This window comes from Protobothrops mucrosquamatus, unplaced genomic scaffold (genome assembly GCF_001527695.2).
Source record: "Protobothrops mucrosquamatus isolate PMUCROS unplaced genomic scaffold, P.Mucros_1.0 scaffold2387, whole genome shotgun sequence".
Taxonomy (NCBI): Eukaryota; Metazoa; Chordata; class Lepidosauria; order Squamata; family Viperidae; genus Protobothrops; species Protobothrops mucrosquamatus.
The window spans coordinates 10,800-32,029 of NW_015388461.1; the positions used below are offsets into that span (position 1 = coordinate 10,800).

Sequence of the window (21,230 nt, forward strand, 5' to 3'; positions counted from 1 at the left end):
TCTGGGAGTTGAAGTTCACAAGTCATAAAAGGGCCAAGTTTGAAGACCCCTGGTCTAAGGCAACTTCATATTTGGATTCTAGAACATGGGAGGGATACAGTTTACTATTACACTATAAGTTGCAGCTCTGTCCATGGTTTTAGGGGAAAATCCTGCAAGGAACCATGGTTCCAGCCCCCCAACAGATCTGGGAATTCTGGCAGTTATAGAATTAACATGTCTAGAGATCTCCAGGCTGGGGGGGGGGGGGAGCTGATGGATAATTTGCAAACAGATGCCGAGATATGAGATGCACACTTCTTAGACATACAGAAACTGCAACATTGTGGAATATTTCTTTTTAAAATGTAGATAAAAAAGTAAATAAAAATAAATGTAGGTAAATAAATTCATCATACCTACAATCACACAGCTTGCTGCATCTGGTCTACAAAATCCTTCAAAAGTCTCATGAAATTGGCATATCACTCTATCAAATACAGAATGGGTAGTGTCTCTCTCTCACTCCTCCTCTCCCCTCTTCTTTTACTCTTATAATTGACTAGGTTCAAAGCTTCAGGCTCATGTGAATGGCATTTTTCTTGCTTCCAGTTAAGCCCCCATCCCTACTTCAATTCTCTGGCAACTGCAGGAGTGAGTTTGGGAGAGGAAGAACCCTGTGTTGTACCTGCTCCTTGATTTCCTCCAGTCCCAGAGTAGCAATACTGCCCAAAGGCTTCTTCAGGGCAGGTTTGGGACGCCGTAGGCCATGGGCCATCTTGTCGCAGATCACCTGGAGCACAGCAAAAGACAGGAGAATGACAACAGCGGGGCTTTTATATTCTGAGATGGCTGTATCCCAGGAAATAACTGTAACCCTTGATGGTTTAAATGTTTTTTAATTTTTTTTTTACGTTGTAAGTCAGGGGTCTTCAAACTCGGCCCTTTTATGACTCATGGACTTCAACTCCCAGAATTCCTCAGCCAGCGTACCTGGCTGAGGAATTCTGGGAGTTGAAGTCCATGAGTCATAAAAGGGCCGGGTTTGAAGACCCCTGTTGTAAGCTTTCCAGAGTAGTTGGATATGAGAAGGGCAGATAAATAAAATAAAATAAAATAAACATTTTTTTTCTAGTTTTCCATTACCCATCAAGCTCACCATGTGGACCAGTGGAATTTCAGACAAAGGCCCAAAGTTGCAAAGCAGAGGTACAGAACTCTGGAAGGCTTCAGGCTGCATTCTGATAGGGCGTATGCCAGACGACCAGAAATAAAAGAGATCTCTTTTTAAAAAATGTAAGACTCCATGATTGATTTATTAATTGATTGATTGATTGCACAGTTGTCTAGGCCACTGCAATCAGAACTGCCAGTTGGTAAAATTATTACCCATCACCTAGTAGTACAATTTAGTAGTACCATTGTAATGGTACAATTTATGGGTCAATTTTGAAAGCCTTTGGGGTCCTTCATCAAAGGCTTGGGGCTTCTGATTGCGTTCTTCACAGCTTAGCTGGCAATCTGAGAACACGGATAATAGGAAATATTGCCAGCAATCCTCTTTTGTTTGAATAGTGGAAAAAATGCCCCTCCTCTACTTTTTATTGAATATATTTTAAGGTTCACAGCTTTAATTATAAACTTCTTTGTGTTGCTTCAGTCTCAGAAGCAATGGATAGACATATTAAGTCATAAATAAATAACATCATGTACATACGTTTCAATGCATAAACAGTGTGTTCATCCACTATATTACACTATGATTTGTCTAGCTATATTTTAACAAACTACCATTGTCTGGGTTTTTACATAACACAGAAGGTCAAATCCAAACAAATGATTCGGTCCTCTGGAAATTATGTAGTCCTGAGCCTGTGGTTCAGAAATCCTTTGAACATTACTGCTGACAATCAAAGTCATTGTTTCCTGTTGCTTTGCCACAAGAAATATACAAAAACTTTCCCAAGTCCAGAAAAACAAAATCCTGACCTTGTTCACATGTCCCCACTCATTTGCCGCCCAAAACCCACAGAGTGCAAATCATGATTATCAATACAGTTGAACTTCAGCTTTGATCACCCCACCTACTGGTCCTGCCAGTTGGGGCTGACCAGAATCAGAAACCCAGCTATACTGCAGGTTCTCTAGCTCCTTCCTCTAGAGAGAGGTATTTATTTCACAGCTGAGGACAGCATAACTCTCAAACAGGCGGCGACTCATCATTTAGTGACAGAATTGGATTTAATACAGGGCAGGATAAGTTTGGCTTCCCCTCCCCTTTTCCAGGGCAACCACTCTCTCCTTCCAGCCCAGCCTACTCTGTTTCTGAATAGGTTCTTACCTCACAGATGTAGTCCAAGATTTCCAAGATAGTTAAGACACTGGCCCCAATGAAGAGGCCCATCTGGCCTCCAATGTCCCCTAGTGACAAAGAAGAGGACAAGGATTGGCATCTTGAAAGTAACCAGCCAGGAGTCAAAAATACTGATAGCTGGGAAGGACTGGGTGATGGAGTCTGAAGGCTGGATGGCAAGCATGGCTCTGCTTTCCCTAGGATCATCATCTCCTTCTCTTTGGGAGCACCCCAGTATTCTCTCCGGGTTCCTGCCTGAGCAGGGGGTTGGACTTGATGACCTCCAAGGTCCCTTCCAACATTATTATTATTATTTAGGTGGTGCCTTGTGGAGAATTCTGGAAGCCTGATCTAGGTGCCTTTTTCTCTGTCACCGTGGAGACTTTCTAAAGGAAGAAATTCTCGGAAGACGTGTCACCAGTTATGGAGGCTAGACGGCCTTCCTGCAGTTCTTAGCTCAAGAACAGAAAAGATCATTAAAGTGCCACAAGTTGCTGTAAGACCTGCGATGGTTCTGGTAGTAGTCCTCAGCCTAAGCCATTTTGAGCCAAAGCCAAGCTTGCCTGCCCATCTTTTTCATCTGCTCACACAATCCTTGCCTCCTCAGCACTTGCTTTGCTTCCAAGATTGAAGCTCTCACCCTGGGGGAATGGTAGAGAAGAAGCTGTGTAGGCTCACTCACCCAGAAGCCCTGCCAGATTGTATGCCTTCTTCTGTTCAATTGCCTCATAATTCAGTGCCTCAAAGAAGATATCCAGCACCAAGAAGTTCTCCCTTAGGACGGTGGGAATGATGGAAGCAGGAGAGAGAAGATTTACAAGCAGAGCTTTTCCATATATCCCTCCATATAGGCCCTCCAGGCCTTATCTACTGTAGTTTTGTGCCACCACTACAATCTAGGAAGTTTGTCCATTGACTTGAGCTACTATCTAAATTCTTCAGGTGCTCCTCAGCAATGCGTTACTCACCGGATATAGGTCTCATTGCGGTTGTATTTGCGAGCAAGGTACCGGGCCGAGCCTTTGTTGGGAATGCGTACCATGGAAATCTCCTTGCCATAGCGGGTCACATTACATGGTGTGGGGCAGATACAGCGTTCCTGGGTATCTTCAATGGCTGTATCTAGGAGTGGAAAGGCATGCATGGACAGAATGGATCTGCTTTAAAATAAAATAAGAACGTAGAAAAGGAAATTGCTATCTCTAAGGCTATGACACATGGACTAGATAATTGGCAGACTTCCCCATTTTTCAGGAATTCTGACTGCAGCCTACAAAGATACCCTAGTAGTCAAATAACCCTCAATGGTTGCTTAGCAGATCTGGGGTAGCCAGTTTGTTAAGAGGGCAGAGCATTCAAGAACTATTCCCATGAGCTTCGTACTCTAGTTATCTTGTACTCTAGCTATCTGGCCATTCTGCCAAACAAGTATTTGATTTCATTATGCATAGGGGTCTCATGAGACAGACATGGGAAGCAGAAGATTGTGTGTACTTATTTAAGTTGAGCTGGGAGAGATGGTAGCTCTGGTCATAACTGCAGATGTATGGATGTTTTAATTTTGTAAACTGCCAAGGGTCACAATACTGCACTACTGTAGTATATGCAGTTAACAAATAAATAACCACCACCCACTTTGTTCATACCCACCACAAGCATAGCACCTCCCACTCATTGCAAAGGGGAGGGGAAGGGCAAAAAAAATTGCCTGCTCTTGCCCTAGATTAGGGGTAGGCAACCTTGGCTCTTTTATGACTCATGGACTTCAACTCCCAGAATTCCTTTTTTTTTTGTAAAGATTTTATTGATTTTCTTTTGTATACATATGTTAATTTTTCAATCAACGAGTTTGTCTGGGATTAGCTATACCAGTGATGGCGAACCTTTTAGAGACCGAGTGCCCAAACTGCAACCCAAAACCCACTTATGCATCGTCGAGTGCCGGGTGGGTGTGGCCCATTGGGTGGGCGTGGCCCATTGGGTGGGTGTGGCTGCGGTGGTAACAGCAAACTGGGTGGGACTAAAAAGTTCAATCAATCAATTCCAACTTTGCAAGATCTTTTTTTTTTCCGCGAGAAGTTGAAATTGACTGATTGATTGAACCTTTTTTTTTTTTTTTGCACATGGCAATGGAGGCCTAAAGCAAAAAGGTTTTATAAAACCCAGCTGAAGGCCTAGGACTGGGGCGACGGTGCGCGTGCCCACAGAGAGAGCTCTGAGTGCCGCCTCTGGAACCCGTGCCATAGGTTCGTCACCACTGAGCTATACTAATACATATTCAATTCCTAATCCTTCATTCTTTCCTCTAACCAACGATAAAATAGACCCCAAATTTGGTAGTAGTCCGTGTCTTCTTTATCTTTCAATCTCATAGTTAATTTGTCCATCTCTGCACATTCCAATATTTTCCTAATTATTTCTTCTTCTGATGGCAATTCTTCATTCTTCCAGTGTTGTGCGAAGATTATTCTCGCTGCTGTAGTGATGTGCAAAATTAAGAATAAACTCTGCTTATTAATCTTTTCAGGCATTATACCTAGTAAAAAAAGTTCAGGTTTAAAATCAACATGTTCACCTAATATTTTTTCTAACCACGTATGTATCTTTCTCCAATAAGCCTTAGCTTTGCCACAAGTCCACCAAATGTGGTAATATGTGCCTATATTATGTTTACATTTCCAGCATCTATCTGACATATTTTTAAATATTTTTGCTAATCTTGCTGGCGGCAAGTGCCATCCATAAAACATTTTATACAAGTTTTCTTTATATGAGGTTGACATTGTTAGTTTATAGTTTCTCTCCCATAGCATTTGTCACTTTTCTAATTCTATATTATAGCCAAAGTTTTTTGCCCATCTTATCATTGTTTCTTTAACTTGTTCGCTTTCCATTTCCAAAATTAACAAAAAATTATACATTTTCTTAATTAATTTCTCATCTGAGGTTAACAAAACCTTGTCGAACACAGTTTGATCTTTATAGAATCCATACATTTCACATCTTTTTCGTATCTATTTTGTATCTGTAAATGTTCCCACCATGACAGATTGATCCCCTGATTTTCCAGTTCTTGCTTAGATTTTAAATTCCCATCAATATTTAGAATATCTCTATATGCCTATATTTTTTCAAAGTCTACCAAGTTCGGATGTACAAATGCCTCCATTGGTGATAACCACCCTGGAATTTTTAGGTATATTTTAGCTTTAATTTTTTCCCATACTATTAGCAAGCATTTCTTATAAAATGATTTTGAAAATACTTATGAGCTCTATTTTTCCATGCTGGCTCAGGAATTCTGGGAGTTGAAGTCCACGAGTCATAAAAGAGCCAAGGTTGCCCACCCCTGACCTAGATCTCTTTCAGAATTGCTACTGATCAACATTCCCACATGGCCGTCTTAGGATAGTTTGTGGAATTCCCAGTACTTGTAATTTCAGCTCAACATATATCACACATGCACACTTTCATCAGGCTGGAAGCAATTTTCTTCCCCTCTATCAAGCTCAATAAAGCCAAGCTTGAAAGTTAAGGTTTCGGCTACCATGAAAATTTTGTGAGGTCATCATACGAACAATTCCTGTTTCTTAGAGTGAAGTATAAATGGGTGAGGGCACTGCCCATTAAAGATGCTATGTATACCAAAAGCGCATGAGGTAAACAAAAGAAAGAAACATATAGCCCAAAGTTCACGGACACCGTGCATATCCACATTTTTTCATTCGTAGAGCAACATACTCGCCATCGTTCAGTGTAATCACCTCCTTCTTCTCTCCCTAAGGAAATTGTGTCTTAGGAATTACCAAAATCTGGCAGGATGAAGCTAACAAGTGGATTACAAAGCTAGAAGGCTATGACTTATACAAAATTAATACACCTGACAAAAGGGGAGGAGGCAATATAGGTGAGGAAGTACATACATCTGTAGCAATCCAAGAATTTCAGCCTAAGGGTTCAGCAAGAACATCTGGCTAAGAATACAAAGGAGAAGAATCTATTGTTGAGATTGCCAACTATCAGAAAAAAAAATCTGAACAAAGCCCTCCTGGACCAAATGACAGAACTTTTAGGAAGGAGACCTGTAATAATAATAACAACAGGAGATCTGTTATTTTTCAGGTCTGATGGAAAATAAGCTTAACTAACGATTCAAAATCTCCCACGTTCCTCAGTAGTTCTGCTGACTGCCTCATTTTTTTAGGATGTTGAAGTACAAAAAAAAACAAAAAACCCAGCTCTTCCAAATCAATAGCAAACAGCTGATTGAAGAACTAAAAATAGTGAGACCATGGATGGAAGTGACCACAATTCTGGGCTTCAAGAATCACCCTTACCCTAAAAGCAAGTAATATCACACATAAAATCACACATGTATAGTTGACTTTAAGACAGCTAACTTCAGAGAGTACAGAGGTGTACTAAATGAGGTCCCATGGACGAAAGTCCTCAGGTCAAAGGAACATAGAGAAGTTGGGAACTTTTAAAAAAATAAAATGCTAGACACATAATCACACACCACTAAGCTGAGAAGAAAAAGTAGGGAGAGAATAGTTTAGGAAACCACAATGGATATACAGGGGCCTTTTGACTAAGCTATGGAAAGGAATTTGTATAGGAAATAAAAACTGGGTGAAATTACCAAGGAAGGCATGCTATCAAGTAGCTAATACTTGTGGAAATTTAAAAAAATGCTCAAGGGTAAAAAAAAATTCAAGCTTGCAAGGAAAACCGCAAAAAAAGGGCTTTTTAGCTATGTCAACCGTAAGAGGAAGAAAAAGGAAGGGATGGGCTCGTGCTGCTAGGAGAGGACGGTAGGATGGTTACAGGTGCAGAGCTCCTTAGTTCTTTCTTTGCTTCAGTCTCCTCTCTCCCTACAGGGGACCAGCAGAAGAACTGAGAAAAGCCACAAGATGGTTAGGAACTGTCTGGCTACTATGGATGGGTTTTATTCCCCAGGATCAGATCAAGTATATCCAAGAAGCTTAAAGGAGCATGCAAATGTTAGTTTGGAACCTCTTTCTGTGATCTTTGAGAAATCATGGAGGATGGGCAATTTAGAGGACTGAAGTAGGATAAATTTTGTTCTGTCTTCACAAAAGCGGGGAAAAGAGAACCTCAGTAACTACAGACTAATCAGCTTGACAATGATACCAGGCAAAACTCTAGAACAGATTATCAAGTAGTCTGTTTGTCAGCATTTAGAAAACAATGCAGCACACGGCAGGAGCCAGCATGGGTTTATCAAGAACAAGTCACCCCAAATTAATCTGATCTCCATTTTTGGTAGAGTGGCCTATATACATCAATGACTGCCATTAAAGATGGGAGAAAGAGATGGGTGGCATGCTGTAAAACTGTCCTAGACCTGCGATAACTACATTTTTTATCAATGAGTTGGAGGAAAGAGTTGAGGGAATCAGGGAGTTCGTAGATGACACAAAGCTCAAAGGGGTGTCCGATACTTTAGATCAGGGATATCAAACTTGCAACGTCACGTGTTGCAACGTATCACAACTTTTTTGCCATTGCCGGCAATGGGGTGTGGACGCGGTTTTGCTATGATGCTTCCGGCCTGCGGGCTGGCAGTTTGACACCCCTGCTTTAGATGAAAGAGAAGATAAAAGAAGATCTTAAATAGGCTTGAGTATTAGAGATGAAATGGATAGGATGAAATCTAACAGGAAGAAATACAACGTTCCTGTGTAGCGGGTTCTGCATCTCAGGCTGAAGAATGTAAGGCATGATTTCCATAGGATAGGACAAGAAACATCACAAGGACAAAGTTCAGGTGGATATCAGGAGAAAAAATCCTAATAGTGGAACTGTTCAAAAATGGCACAGACTTTCTTGGAAGGAGTTGCACTCTTCTTTGTTGGAGTTGTTTAGAGATGGATAGCCATCTATTGGGAATGCTGCAGTAGTGGATTCCTGCAGTGGGCTGGGGTTTGGACAATGTCTAGTCCTTATATTTTATCTACTACTGTATATGATTCTGCTTTTTCTCCCATACACACCAAATCACCTATCTCCTTCTTTACCCGTTCTTCCTTTCTCTTGCTATGTACATGCCTCCAGAGAAGGAGCAGGGCTTTAGTTGGCCAATCAAGAGTTTCTGTGGGCTGGAACCTGCCTTAAGAACCAATCAGCTGCTCTCCCCCCAATGCAACTAAAACTCTACTTAATTGTGACTGGTTGCCCAGATCCTCTTTATTGGTCCCTTCATGGTTTGTCAGATACCTTCAAAAGTACCTACCTAGTGTGTGATCAGCACATTCAATGTAGACATTGGGTGAACAGATGGTCTCATTTCCTGAAAGAGAAGAACCTGGGTAGTTAACTAGAGTAGTTAACTAGAGTAGTTAACTAGAGATGTTTGCTTTACCCAGATCTGAGCTCCTGCTATTCCTAGGGTTGGGACAGAGAGAGGGGTGCCTAATAATTTTGCTGTGTGGATGTTTATTCTGCTTCCTTGGTACAAATGTATCCGTTGGCTAGAAGCCAGTGTTAGATAGTTTTCTCTTCTGTACATGTTAAGCTTATCATCACCACCAAGTAGTCAGCATAACAATTGACTTGCTAGGAGTGGATGATAGGTGTTGTAGTTCAACACATATGCAGGACACCAAGTGGGGAAAAGTCAGCCTCATGTCATAGTTAAACAATTCTCTGGGCTAAATTATTATTTAGGGCAGTAACCTGGGTGATAGTTGAATATATGGAGTCCAAAGACCAGTGAGATTTGTGCATATGTCAGTAGCACTGCCCCCTCTTGTACTTAGAAATATGGGTCAGGGAGAGAGAATACATGTTTCCGGAATCCATCCAAGGTATTCCAGTGGGGTGGATTGCACTGCAGCAGTGGTGGGATTCAGCCGGTTTGCACCACTTCGGCAGAACCGGTCGCTAATTTTTTGTTGCCCAGGCACAGAATGGACTTCCGGAAGCGGCATCCACACAGAGAACCGGTTGTTCACATATTTGAATCCCACCACTGCACTGCAGCCTATGCTGACAATGACAGATCCTATAAATAATGAGGAAGTGATGGTGGCATTAGAGCTTTTGAAAAATGGCATAAGTAGAATTGTTGGCAGGTCTACATATCCCAGGGTGTGAGATAGTTCAGTTCCCCACTTAGCATGCCCAAATTCTAGACCGTAATCATTATGGAAACCCCTCCCCCACACACATCTGTCCCATTAGGTTGGACTCAGGGCAAAACTCTAAGTTGAAGTTAGTTGGTCCATAATGGCTACAGCCTTGGAAAGGGGAAGGGGGGGCTGGATCAAGTATTATTTTTTCCCTGCCATACAGGATATGGAATATAGTATGAGGAGAGGGAGAATTCAAAGCAGTCTCCTCCAGTCTTGTCCCTCTCAAAAGGATGTCTCTTGGGATAATGGGGTGTGTGATTCAACATAATCAGAGAGTACCTAGTGGAACAAGACTGGTTTACAAATGCTCCATATTTGTGTGGATTCGTGTACCTTTAATGTCGGTATGACAATCAAATATTTATCAGATGAAAGACTTCTGAAGCTGGAAACAAATGGAGGGAAAAGTTTCACCAAGCTTTGTGTCAGATTGTGACATTCAAATCACTGGAACAGATGCGAGGAGCAGATGTGAGCAAAGCCAAGGCTGGCCCCACAGGCTCATGGCAAATCAGTTTCTGGAGCAGATTCTCCAGGCAACCAAGAGGTCTGGAGCCGCCTGTGAGGCAGGTCGAGAAGGCTTCCCTTACCTGGCATATGCACCATGCGACACTGGCAGTTTTGCATCACTGCTTCTTTCTCACACTGCAGCCTACAAGCAGCAATGCTGTATCTCTCGTAGCCAGGCAGGGTCTGTTCCTCCTTCAGGCTGGCCTGGCAGCTTCCCCAAGGCTGGGGCAGGTATGTCAGCTGCAGGAGAAGGGGAGCAAGCTAAACACCAAGAAAAAGCAGTGCTCATCCAGTGACGCTGTTACGCAAAAAGCCTCTCCTTATACACGCATGTATGCAATCCAACATTCTACCCCACTTTTCCATCACTAAAAACAATCCCCAAACAGGATGCAGCTGATTAAAAATACACAACGAGCAATGTGCTTAAGAAATTTAAAAAATAAAAGGAAAAGTCTACCAAACGATTAAAAAAAACTTGAAAAGGTAGACAATGCTAGACCAGAAAACATCATAGCACCATAGCATTGAGCAGTGGTGGGATTCAAATACGTGAACAACTGGTTCTGTGTGGATGCCACTTCCGAAAGTCCATTCTGGGCCTAGGCAACAAAAAATTAGCTACCGGTTCTGCCGAAGTGGTGCGAACCGGCTGAATCCCACTACTGGCACTGAGGCTAGTACTGGAAGGAGTGGCACATTCATGAATGATCAGGAAAGGAATTCCAGAACTGGATAGTTGTACCAAAAATGCTGTCCGTTGGGCCACAACTCTAGGAATATATTTTCTTGTTGAAATCCTTTTTCGAGGCCAGACTTCTCCTTCTACAGTAGCCAGCAACCTCTGTTGTAAATAATGTTTCCCCATTTTTCTCCACTCTAAACCTGAAGTACTAACCATGAATTTTATTAAGGCTAGAAGGTTTTACAGTTGCCTCTGATTTTATGGGATTCTTTAACATCTCAGGTTGGTGTATTTGCTTTTCTAAATTATTACACACAGTAGCAGTTAAGAATCTGCACTTAGGAAATCTCTACTTTAAAACCCATCCCTTACTATTACAGCCTCCACATCCTGCAGGATTAGGCTCTGAGTAACACTGAGTGTAAGAGACATAGGCAGCATCTTCTAATATTAATTAGACATTAGATTTAAATCCACCTTTCCTCCAGGCGGTTAAGGCAGAGTACTTTGTCTCCAGTTTTATTCTCCCAACAGCAAGGTTGGATTTAGAGATGGTGACTGGTCCAAATTCCCTCAAAGAGCTCCTGTGGACGAGGACTAAAATGTTGGGGAACCGGAATGTAACTAACTTCAAGATCAGAATCTAATGAGGAAATGATGTGATGAGAAGTGACCAATCAAGCTGATTCCAACAGAGTTTGACAGAATGTGAGGAAATGAAACTTCAGTGCACAAATTTTGACTTCTCTTTGGCTCTGAATATTTTCTTAATGCCAATATTTTCTTTAACATTTTCTTAAGGAAAGATGAACCATTCATCCGTATGCACCAATTCATTGACACGTTTGAATATTTTTAAACTGACCCCTGGCTTATGCTGAAATTCAAAGAAAGCCAGGTGGCATTAATGACATTTAATCTGAAAATGTGTGGCAATGAGGTGGAGTAGGAGCAGAGATATTAAATTGTCCCTATTCGGTGCAATTAAGATTATAATGCTTAGCACTGTACAAGGATACTTCTTGGAATGACTTTTGAGTCATATGATTTTAAGACTGCACAGCTTTCTCTAATTATAGGAACTGTATTTATCTTCTCAAGTTTTTCCTTGGACTCAAATAATGACAGAGTTATTTTGTGATCAGCTCCAGAATCTTAAATAATATTGCCCCTTTTTTCTTTCGTAGAACATATTTACACTACAAAATTACATTTCTTTTTTTTTTCATTTTAATTCTCATGGTTTCTTCTTGGGCATTTTTTTTAGAAGTTGTTATCCCATAGAATTACAAGTGCCACAGTTCCCTGGAAAAATGGAATATCCATTAAACCAATTTAAATAGGGCACGAATATTGGCCCATTGTAGAAGAGGCTAGACAAGGAAAACAAAAATGGCCACCTTTAAAAATTGGCAGGTATTTTGGTGTCTTCTTTCAAATTGCATTAGAGATGGAAAACTGCAACATTTACTGAATAACCTGAAAATATGTTCTGCTGCTGTCTTTTTTGGCTGTCAGCTAATGGAGTTATTACTTTATTTAACTCCTTTTCAAGCAAGAGCTTGATTAAAATATCCAGGCTTGACTCACAGGATGATCTCCTCAGGAGAATTCACTGTACCGGTAGTAGTCTACATCTGGCACCTACTTCTGGGTGTGGACTGGAACTGCCTGGGAGCTTTTTACTAGCAACTACTACACAACCCGTGCATTATTGGATCATCATTTCAGAGATATTTCCTTCCCTAAACAGAGACCGAATGACCACAGCTGGGCAAAAGAGCAGTGGAAGCAGGAGTGACTTCTAACTCCTGCCAGTTTCCACATTGAGTTTCCTTGTGTGAAGCTGAGAGAGAGCATCAGAAATCTTCCTCCCTTCTTCCCTCCCTCCCTGTCATTCTGTCATTTCCTCCCTCCCTCCCTCTAGTAAATGGCTGCTCACAATAAGAGTCTTAGGAGAAACTTCCTGACAGTTAGAACAATTAACCCAGTGGAACAACCTGCCTCCAGAAGCAGTGAATGCTCCAACACTGGAAGTTTTTAAGAAGAGACTGGACAGCCATTTGTCTGAAATGGTATAGGGTTTCCTGCCTGAGCAGGGGGTTGGACTAGATTTATTTATTTATTTATTATTTAAATTTATATACCACCTTATCTCCCTTACGGGACTCAGGGCGGTGAACAGGCAATAATAAAAATCACAATAAATATTGAATAAAAAGCCTGCTCTAAAATACCCCATATAAAACCCCTAGCAAAGCCCAATCAAAACTACGCCAGGCTGGCCGCATGGAATAGATGGGTTTTCAAGGCTCCAAGGTCCCTTCCAAGTTTATTATTATTATTATTATTATTATTATTATTATTATTATTATTATTATTGTAGTAGTAGTAGTAGTAGTAGTAGTAGTAGTAATAGTAGTAGTAGTAGTAGTAGTAGTATATAGAGCCTTCCTCCAGCTAATCTTACTAATCAGAGTCCTATGAAGTCCTTGGATTTCTGTTACGATGACATTCTGTTAGCCTTTTGTAAGGCCCTAAAAACCTGGCTACGTTCCCATGCCTGCGTGCTGAATGTTTCCTAGCTGTATTATTAACTGATCAAGTATCTCGGCGGCTATGCATAGTTATTTTGGATGTTTTTAGTGTTTTTATTATTTTAAAATGTTTTTAGTATTTTTAATTGTAATATTTGTTAAACTGTAAGCCACCCAGAGTCATTGACTGAGAAAACTGAATAAATGAACCAACAAATCCTTTGAGAATGTTTTCAAAAGAAAGTTATAGTCCAACCAGGTATGATTTTTTTACAGTTCATAGCTGACTCAAGGGATGAACATCATTTGAGAAACGTGATGCTACATTACAGATTTCTCCAGCTTTATATCTTCCAGATGTGCAGCACTACAATTTCCAAATCTCCCAGACAGTTTGAAATTGAAACAAACATATTGAGGAAAGGACCTAGTTGTGGAAAACTATTTCTTTCTTTCTTTCTTTCTTTCTTTCTTTCTTTCTTTCTTTCTTTCTTTCTTTCTTTCTTTCCTTCCTTCCTTCCTTCTTTCCTTCCTTCCCTCCCTCCATTCTTCCTTCCTTCCATCCATCCATCCATCCATCCATCCATCCATCCTTTGAATTAGTTGGCTTCCAATCTCATTTTGGCAATTCAAAAAATTGCATTATATACAGTACATTAACAAGAACTTCAAATAACAATTTGACCCAATGCCAGGGAACACATCCAAGTATTTGAGGCTTCGCAAAAAGCCAGCAGAGTCAGGGCCAATATAATCTCGGGGGAAATGAAGTTGAGAATGGTGTCCAAGCACCGAAGCAGGAAAAGCATGTTTTCTGGGCCTCTGTTCACTCTTATCAACTTTTAGGTGCTATCGTGACCCCTCCTTCTTACTCGCACCATTATACATTTCTCCCAAATAATGCCGATTCACTCTTTGTCAAGCTAGCTAGAGGAACTTCTACTTTCTGGCTCTCACCCGCTGCTCTTGGCAGGAAACGAAGGTCTGGAAACCAGGGGAGACTCCAAATCCCAACTGATGAATGTAGGGTGGCTCATCCTGGCTGTGGATCTGTACCCGGATTCCAGCTTCAAATGATGTCTCATCTGGAACGAGAAGTGGTGGTGCCGTGGTTAGGATTTCTTTTGGGAGGCCTAGACATCAGTGGAAGACATCAGGATAATGTGTCCATTCATCTGACAACCATGATAATGTATTCATGCTACTCATTGTAGGCACATTTCTCTATTTTTTTTCCGTCTTATGACTGTGTTTGTTTCCTGCCTTGTCAAGGGGATTCGTTAGTTCTCTAGAATTGGTACATTGATTTTTCATGAGTTTGATGTGGTGGCATATCCACCATAATTAATTTTTGTATTATTTCCAAACCAACCCAGTGTTGGAAAGGGGTTGCCAGCTCTTCTTTCTGAGCCTCCCTCCACCCTCCCAGTCATGTGACTGCATTTATTACTAAGGCATTAGAAAGAATTCTAAAAGCTGTCATCTGCATGCTTTCCCTGCTTTGTTTAAAACACAAAATATGTAATGATAACCAAACTATTTGGATATTTGTTTGATATCCAGGTACTGAATAGGGTATGCAGCAGCTTTCCCAACACTGGGAACTTGGCTCTTCAACTCCCAACACAACTGGAGGAGAACAGAAATCTGGTACAGAATTTTTTACTATTACAAGTAACACATTTTTGACTCTTAGTTAGTTTCATCCTAAGACAGATAGTCATTTAATCAATATTTCTGGGCTTTGAGGATTGGATGTAATATTATACATATATAATATTTTTTCTTTTTACAACTCTTTAATTCCTTTATTCAGGGTAGAATGGGGCAACTGAACGGAGCTGAGTGTTTACTGGCTGGATGCCCTTCCTTACGCCTAGGCCAGGGGTAGGCAACCTTGGCTCTTTTATGACTCGTGGACTTCAACTCCCAGAATTCCTGAGCCAGCATGGCTCAGCTTGGAAACCTCTCCCTTTCCCCTCAGCATGGCTGGCTCAGGAATTCTGGGAGTTGAAGTCCACGAGTCATAAAAGAGCCAAGGTTGCCTACCCCTGGCCTAGGCAGAGTTCGCAGATGTTTTCTCTGATAGAGAAATATCTGCCACTGCCTAGGATTGAACTCTCAACCTTCTGAGTGAGAGGTGAGTATGTTCACCTGTGGGCCACTGTACTGCTTAATATCTGTCATGGATAAAAGGAGTAAAACAGAAAGTCAGGACAGGGATAGCCCTACTAATACTAATAATGTAAGGCCTCCAGAATCATATCTCTTCTTAATATCATGCAAGCTCTTACTGGTTTCTCTCCAGATGGGCAAGTATTCCTCCTGTTGGATGTCCAACATGATCTCCAGCCCATTCCCCATCCCACTCTGGCGAGTCATCCGTGCTTTATTTCGGTCACCATTGAATGTGTAGCATTTTCCATAGCGGGTGTAGACCTGCGGAGAAAGGACAGATCAAAGGGGTCCAGTATTCTGAGGATGCCAACAATATTGCAGATATCAGTACGGTTACAAGGAGTGGGAAGATTTCCTTTCATCTGTGGCTATTCCAATCCAATCCATTCTTCACACTGTTTACATTTTTCTTTCATCAGGAAAGAAAAAAACTGTGGTACTCCAAATATTGCTGGAGTCTAATTCCCATCAGCTTCAGCCAATATGCTGGAGGCTATAATCAAGAAATTTTTATTTTTATTTTCCTTCCCCTTCCTTTGCTTAATGAGTGTGTGTTTGTGTAAGAGGGAGGGAGGGAGGGAGGGAGGGAGGGAGGGAGAGAGAGAGAGAGAGAGAGAGAGAGAGAGAGAGAGAGAGAGAGAGAGAGAGAGAGAGAGCTCCAGTCCTGTCTGATAAAGTTTTCTTTCTTGGCTACTTTCATCACATCAGGGGACAATTCACTATTCACTCCAGCATAAAAGAGAGATGGATATAAAACAATCCAGAGAGGAATGAAATTATATAGCCACACAAGAAACAAAGAATACTACCGTCTTTACAAAGTCAGAGGGCACATTTATTGTGCACTTCTCCAGGGCAGCTAGCTAGTTACTGAGAAGCAAACATAGAACTAGAAAGGATTTTGATGTGAACCAGTGGCTTTTGTAATTTTATAATATACAATGCAGCAACTATCTGATTTTTCTGAGACTGGGAATGGAGAAGGGGAGAGAAATGGTGCTTGAAATCAAAGATCATAGCAACCTCCAGAATTCAATGGCAAGTTTGAAAGGGATACTAATCAGAGGGGAACCAACATGAAATCCAACATCAGATATCCCTCAAGGAGTGATGTTGGCTGCTTTTGTATCTTGGGCTCTCAAGAAGTTCAGCTGCTTTCTGAAACAAACTGGAGAAACCATTCTGAATTTTATAAGGCACTCAGAGTCACCTACATGTAAGTTGAGAGACTATAGAAATTTAATAAATATTTTTTTAAAAAATCCCATCTTTTGATGCTCATCAGATACTATCAAGATATTAATATTAATCACTTTAAATCAATTCCCTTTTTCCTTGGTCACTGTCAGTCTGGTAGTTCAGATTTCTGAACTCTGGGATCTATCAGAAATATTTTAGGATTTTTTCCCCCTGTAAAATCAAGATACACACAATACTTTGATCATCCCAGTAGGTGAAGCCATGGTAGTTCTTGTCAAAACCAATGGGTGGCTTATTAACAGAGATAATAGGTATAATAGAAGTGCTGTTCAGACACTAGGGAGAAAAGAATATCAATTGCCAAGAAAACAGAACTGAAATAGAAGCTAAGTTTATATTTCATATTTTTCCCCAAGTCATAGTGCTAAGCCATGCCCTAAAATTCATAGCATCTTAGTCCCCAGGACGGGTGTGTGTGTGTGTATGTCATAATTTCAGAATGAAAAATAACAGAAGCCTATGATGAAAGAGTAGATTATTTGCATTCTGCTAAAACAAGTAAAGGTTAACCGGCCACCTCTTTATAAGGCAGGCAGCAGGGGACTTAGAAAGAGAGGCTAATAAAAAAATCAGATAATGGGACACAGAATAAAAAAGAGAAAGTAAGAGCAGATAACCTGTACACATGCAATAAAAGGCGGACATTGGTAGCCCTTGCTCTGTAAATAAGTCCAGATAAGTTCATGAGTGTGAGCCTGAAAAGAAAAAAACATACATCCCATGCTATTTATTCATACAGTGTTGCTGATAAATAAAATTTTAACTGTTTATAATCAGCGGGTCTTCTGAATAAATAAGTAGAATATTCATCCCATCATCTCATAACGGCAACATTATGCTAAAAGAGGAAATTTTAAGAAAGGAGAGAACCTCATTTTAAGAATGATCATTTTGATTTGATAGCCACAAGGCTCTGAATTATATTTATTCCCAAAATAAACATCATGATGCTGCTGATCAAATAAATGGTTTTTTGGTTGTTTTTTTTGCAAATAGCCCTCCAGTTTTTTTGTACTCCCAGTTCAGCCTTCACATATCTCCCTCCTCTCCTGTTCCATGAGAATACCCACCTTTCCTTGCTATAAAAATCCATCCATATAAGCCTCATTCACAAAATTCATAAATGGCAACACAACACATTCAGTGGGCACTGGGCTCTTGGCCTAGCATCAGAGACACAGCAACAGGATCATTAGAATGATCTACCCATTGGCACGGCTTCTGTATGTCCATTTAGACACAAAACTTCCTTGTGATTTTGAGCCATTGCCTATCAATTTATTGAGAATCCCAATCCCATGAATGTGTGAATTGCCTTGTCCAAGATAAATATCCCATTGCAGTAGCAAATGAACAGTTTCTTTTCCTAAGAGTGATATACATTGTTCTGCAATTTTTTTCACTCCTCCTGTCAGTAATAATTCATAAGCACCTACTTGGGTTCTTTTACAACAGGGAATTTGGTGCATTTTTGGATCATAGTACCCATCAATCCCGGCCACAAACAAATGGAGTGCACAAGAATATGGCCAAATCTCCTCAAGGCTCCAGATTGTATGTTCCTGGATAGATAGTGCTTTTCCAATATCTCCTCCGCAGGACGCTTTAATATACAGACCTCCCCCCCACTAAGGAATCTAATAATATTAATAATAATAATAATAATAATAATAATAATAATAATAATAATAATAATAGTAATAATAATAGTAAAATAGTAATAATAGTAATAATAAAAGAGTTGGAAAGGACCTTGGAGATCTTCTAGTCCAACCCCCAATACCATGGGTGTCAAACTTGCTACGTTGCATGACGTGTCGTGATGTATTGCAACTTTTTTTGCATTGCCGGAGCTGGGGTGGGCGCGGCCTCCGTATGATGCAACCGGCCTGTGGGCCGGCAGTTTGACTCCTCTGCCCTATACCATTTCAGACAAATGGCTGCCCAGTCTCTTCTTAAAAACTTCCAGTGTTGGAGCATTCACCGCTTCTGGAGGCAGGTTGTTTCACTGATTAATTAATTCTAACTGTCAGGAAAATTCTCCTTAGTTCTAGGTTGCTTCTCTCCTTGGTTAGTTTCCATCCGTTGCTTCTTGTCCTGCCTTCAGGCGCTTTGGAGAATAGGTTGATCCCCTCCTCTTTGTCTCAGCCCCTTAGATATTGGAACACTATCATGTCCCCTCTCGTCCTTCTCTTCATTAAACTAGACATACCCAGTTCCAGCAACCGTTCCTTATATCTTTTAGCCTCCAGTCCCCTAATCATCTTTGTTGCTCTTTTCTGTACTCTTTCTAGAGTCTCAACATCTTTTTTACATTGTGGTGACCAACACTGGATGCAGTATTCCAAGTGTGGCCTTACCAAGGCATTGTAAAGTGGTATTAACACTTCACATGATCTTGATTCTATCCCTGTTAATGCAGCCTAGCATTGTGTTGGCTTTTGTGGCAGCTGCAGCACACTGCTGGCTCATATTTAAATGATTGTACACTAGGACTCCAAGATCCCTCTCACAGTTACTACTATTGAGCAAGGTATCACCTATACTATACCTGTATATTTGGGTTGTCTTGCCTAAAGGTAAAACCTTACTTTTTTCACCATTGAATTTCATTTTGCTAGATAGCGCCCAATGTTCAAGTCTGTCAAGATCCTTCTGTATCTTAAGCCTATCTTCTGGAGTGTTGGCTATTCCTGCCAGCTTGGTGTTGTCTGCAAATTTGATGAGTTCCCCATCTATCCCCTCATCCAAATCATTGATGAAGATGTTGAGGAGCACTGGGCTCAGAACAGAGCTCTGGGGTACCCCCTATACAATTCCCTCCATGTAGATGCAGTTCCATTGAGGACCACATGCTGAGTACGGCCAGTCAGCCAGCTATGAATCCATCTGGTGGTGATGCTGTCTAACCCACATTTTTCTACCTTATCAAGTAGAAGGTTGTGGTCTACTTTATCAAATGTCTTACTGAAGTCCAAATAAATTATATCCACAGCATTCCTCTGGTCCACTAATTTTGTCACCTGGTCAAAGAATGTAATAAGATTTAATAAGAAAAGATCTTCTTAAAAATCTCCAGTGATGGAGCACCCACGATTTCTGAAGGCAAGCTGTTCCACTGGTTAATTGTCCTCACTGTCAGGAAGTGTATCCTTAATTCCAGGTTGCTTCTCTCTTTGATCAGTTTCCAACCATTGTTTCTTGTCCTGCCCTCTGGTGCTTTGGTGAATAATGTGACCCCCTCTTCTTTGTGGCAGCCCGTCAAATACTGGAATACTGCTATCATGTCTCCCCTATTTCTTCTTTTCTTTAGACTAGCCAAACCCAAGTCCTGCAGCCGTTCTTCGTATGTTTTAGTCCCCAGGCCTTTGATCATCTAGTTGCTCTTCTCTGATTTTTTTCCAAACTCTAAACATCTTTTTTGTGATATGGTGACCAAAATTGGCTGCAATATTCCAGGTGTGGTCTTACTAGGGTTTTATAAAGTGGCACTAATACTTCACGTGATCTTGATTCTATGCCTCTGTTTATACAGCCCAGGATTGTATTACTTTTTTGGCTGCTGCTGCACACTGCTGGCTTATAGTCAAGTGATCATCCACTTTGTTTGCCTCTAAACATTTGCTGATTTGTTGCTTGATTATTTTTCCCAAAACTTCCCAGGTATTGAGGTCAGGCTGATAGATCTGTAGTTTCCTGGATTCCATTTCCCCCCCTTTTTTGAAGTTGAGAACTACATCAGCTCTTTTCCAGTCCTCTGGTAGTTGCCCAGTGCTCCAGGATCTTTGAAAGATATAGTTCAGTGGTTCTGAGATCACATCTGTCAGTTTCTATCTTGGGGTGTAATCCATCTGGTCCTGGTGATTTGAACTCATCTAGGGTAGACAGATGCTCACTTACCATTTTCTTGCCTATTTTAACTTGTGTTTCTAATCTCTTTTTTACAATACTGTTTTTGTTAAGTTGGACTGTTTTTTCCCTTTGTGTAAAGATGGATGCAAAAAACAAGTTAAGTAGTTCTACTTTCTCCCTGTTGCTTGTCATCTTCTTACCACTTTCTCCCACTAATGGACCAATCATTTCCTTAACTTTTTTCTTGTTTTTTACATTGAAAGAAGCTTTTTTTTGTTATTTTTGAATTTTGTTGCAAGTCTTAATTCATTTTGAGCCTTAACTTTCCTCACTTCATCTTTGCAGGCTCAGGCTATTTGCTGATATTCTGCTTTAGATATGTGCCATGATGGTTTGTTTTAAGAGCTGTTATTTTTCTTTTTTTGTGGATATTGTGCTAGACTGGGCTTTTATAACCTCACTTTTCAAAATTTCCCAAGCTTCTTGAGTTTGTTTATTTATTTATTTATTTATTTATTTATTATTATTTATATTTTTACCCCGCCCTTCTCCCTGCGGACTCAGGGCGGCTTACAGCCTTTTAAAACAAATACATAAATACAGAAAATACTAAAGTTAAAATGTTGATTAAAATGAAATATTATTAGGCCTTTGTTATTTTTAAAAATTATTATAAAACCAAGCTAAAAACCCTTAGGCCAGTCCTGCCAACTTAAATA

General features: G+C 40.6%; 1 protein-coding gene across 1 annotated transcript in view; it reads right to left on the reverse strand.

The window, feature by feature from the left end:
- Window positions 1-667: 667 nt before the first annotated feature.
- ASIC4 (acid sensing ion channel subunit family member 4) overlaps window positions 668-21,230 on the reverse strand; it is a gene marked incomplete at its 3' end in the record, with an annotated part of 80,952 nt that continues 60,389 nt past the window's right edge. The window contains exons 2-9 of the mRNA XM_015824858.1: window positions 15,516-15,660; window positions 14,179-14,306; window positions 10,080-10,239; window positions 8,589-8,645; window positions 3,301-3,454; window positions 3,015-3,106; window positions 2,321-2,400; window positions 668-772 (exon numbers count right to left, since the gene is read on the reverse strand). Coding sequence (XP_015680344.1) covers window positions 668-772; window positions 2,321-2,400; window positions 3,015-3,106; window positions 3,301-3,454; window positions 8,589-8,645; window positions 10,080-10,239; window positions 14,179-14,306; window positions 15,516-15,660 — 921 coding nt within the window. The remainder of the gene's footprint in view (window positions 773-2,320; window positions 2,401-3,014; window positions 3,107-3,300; window positions 3,455-8,588; window positions 8,646-10,079; window positions 10,240-14,178; window positions 14,307-15,515; window positions 15,661-21,230) is intronic.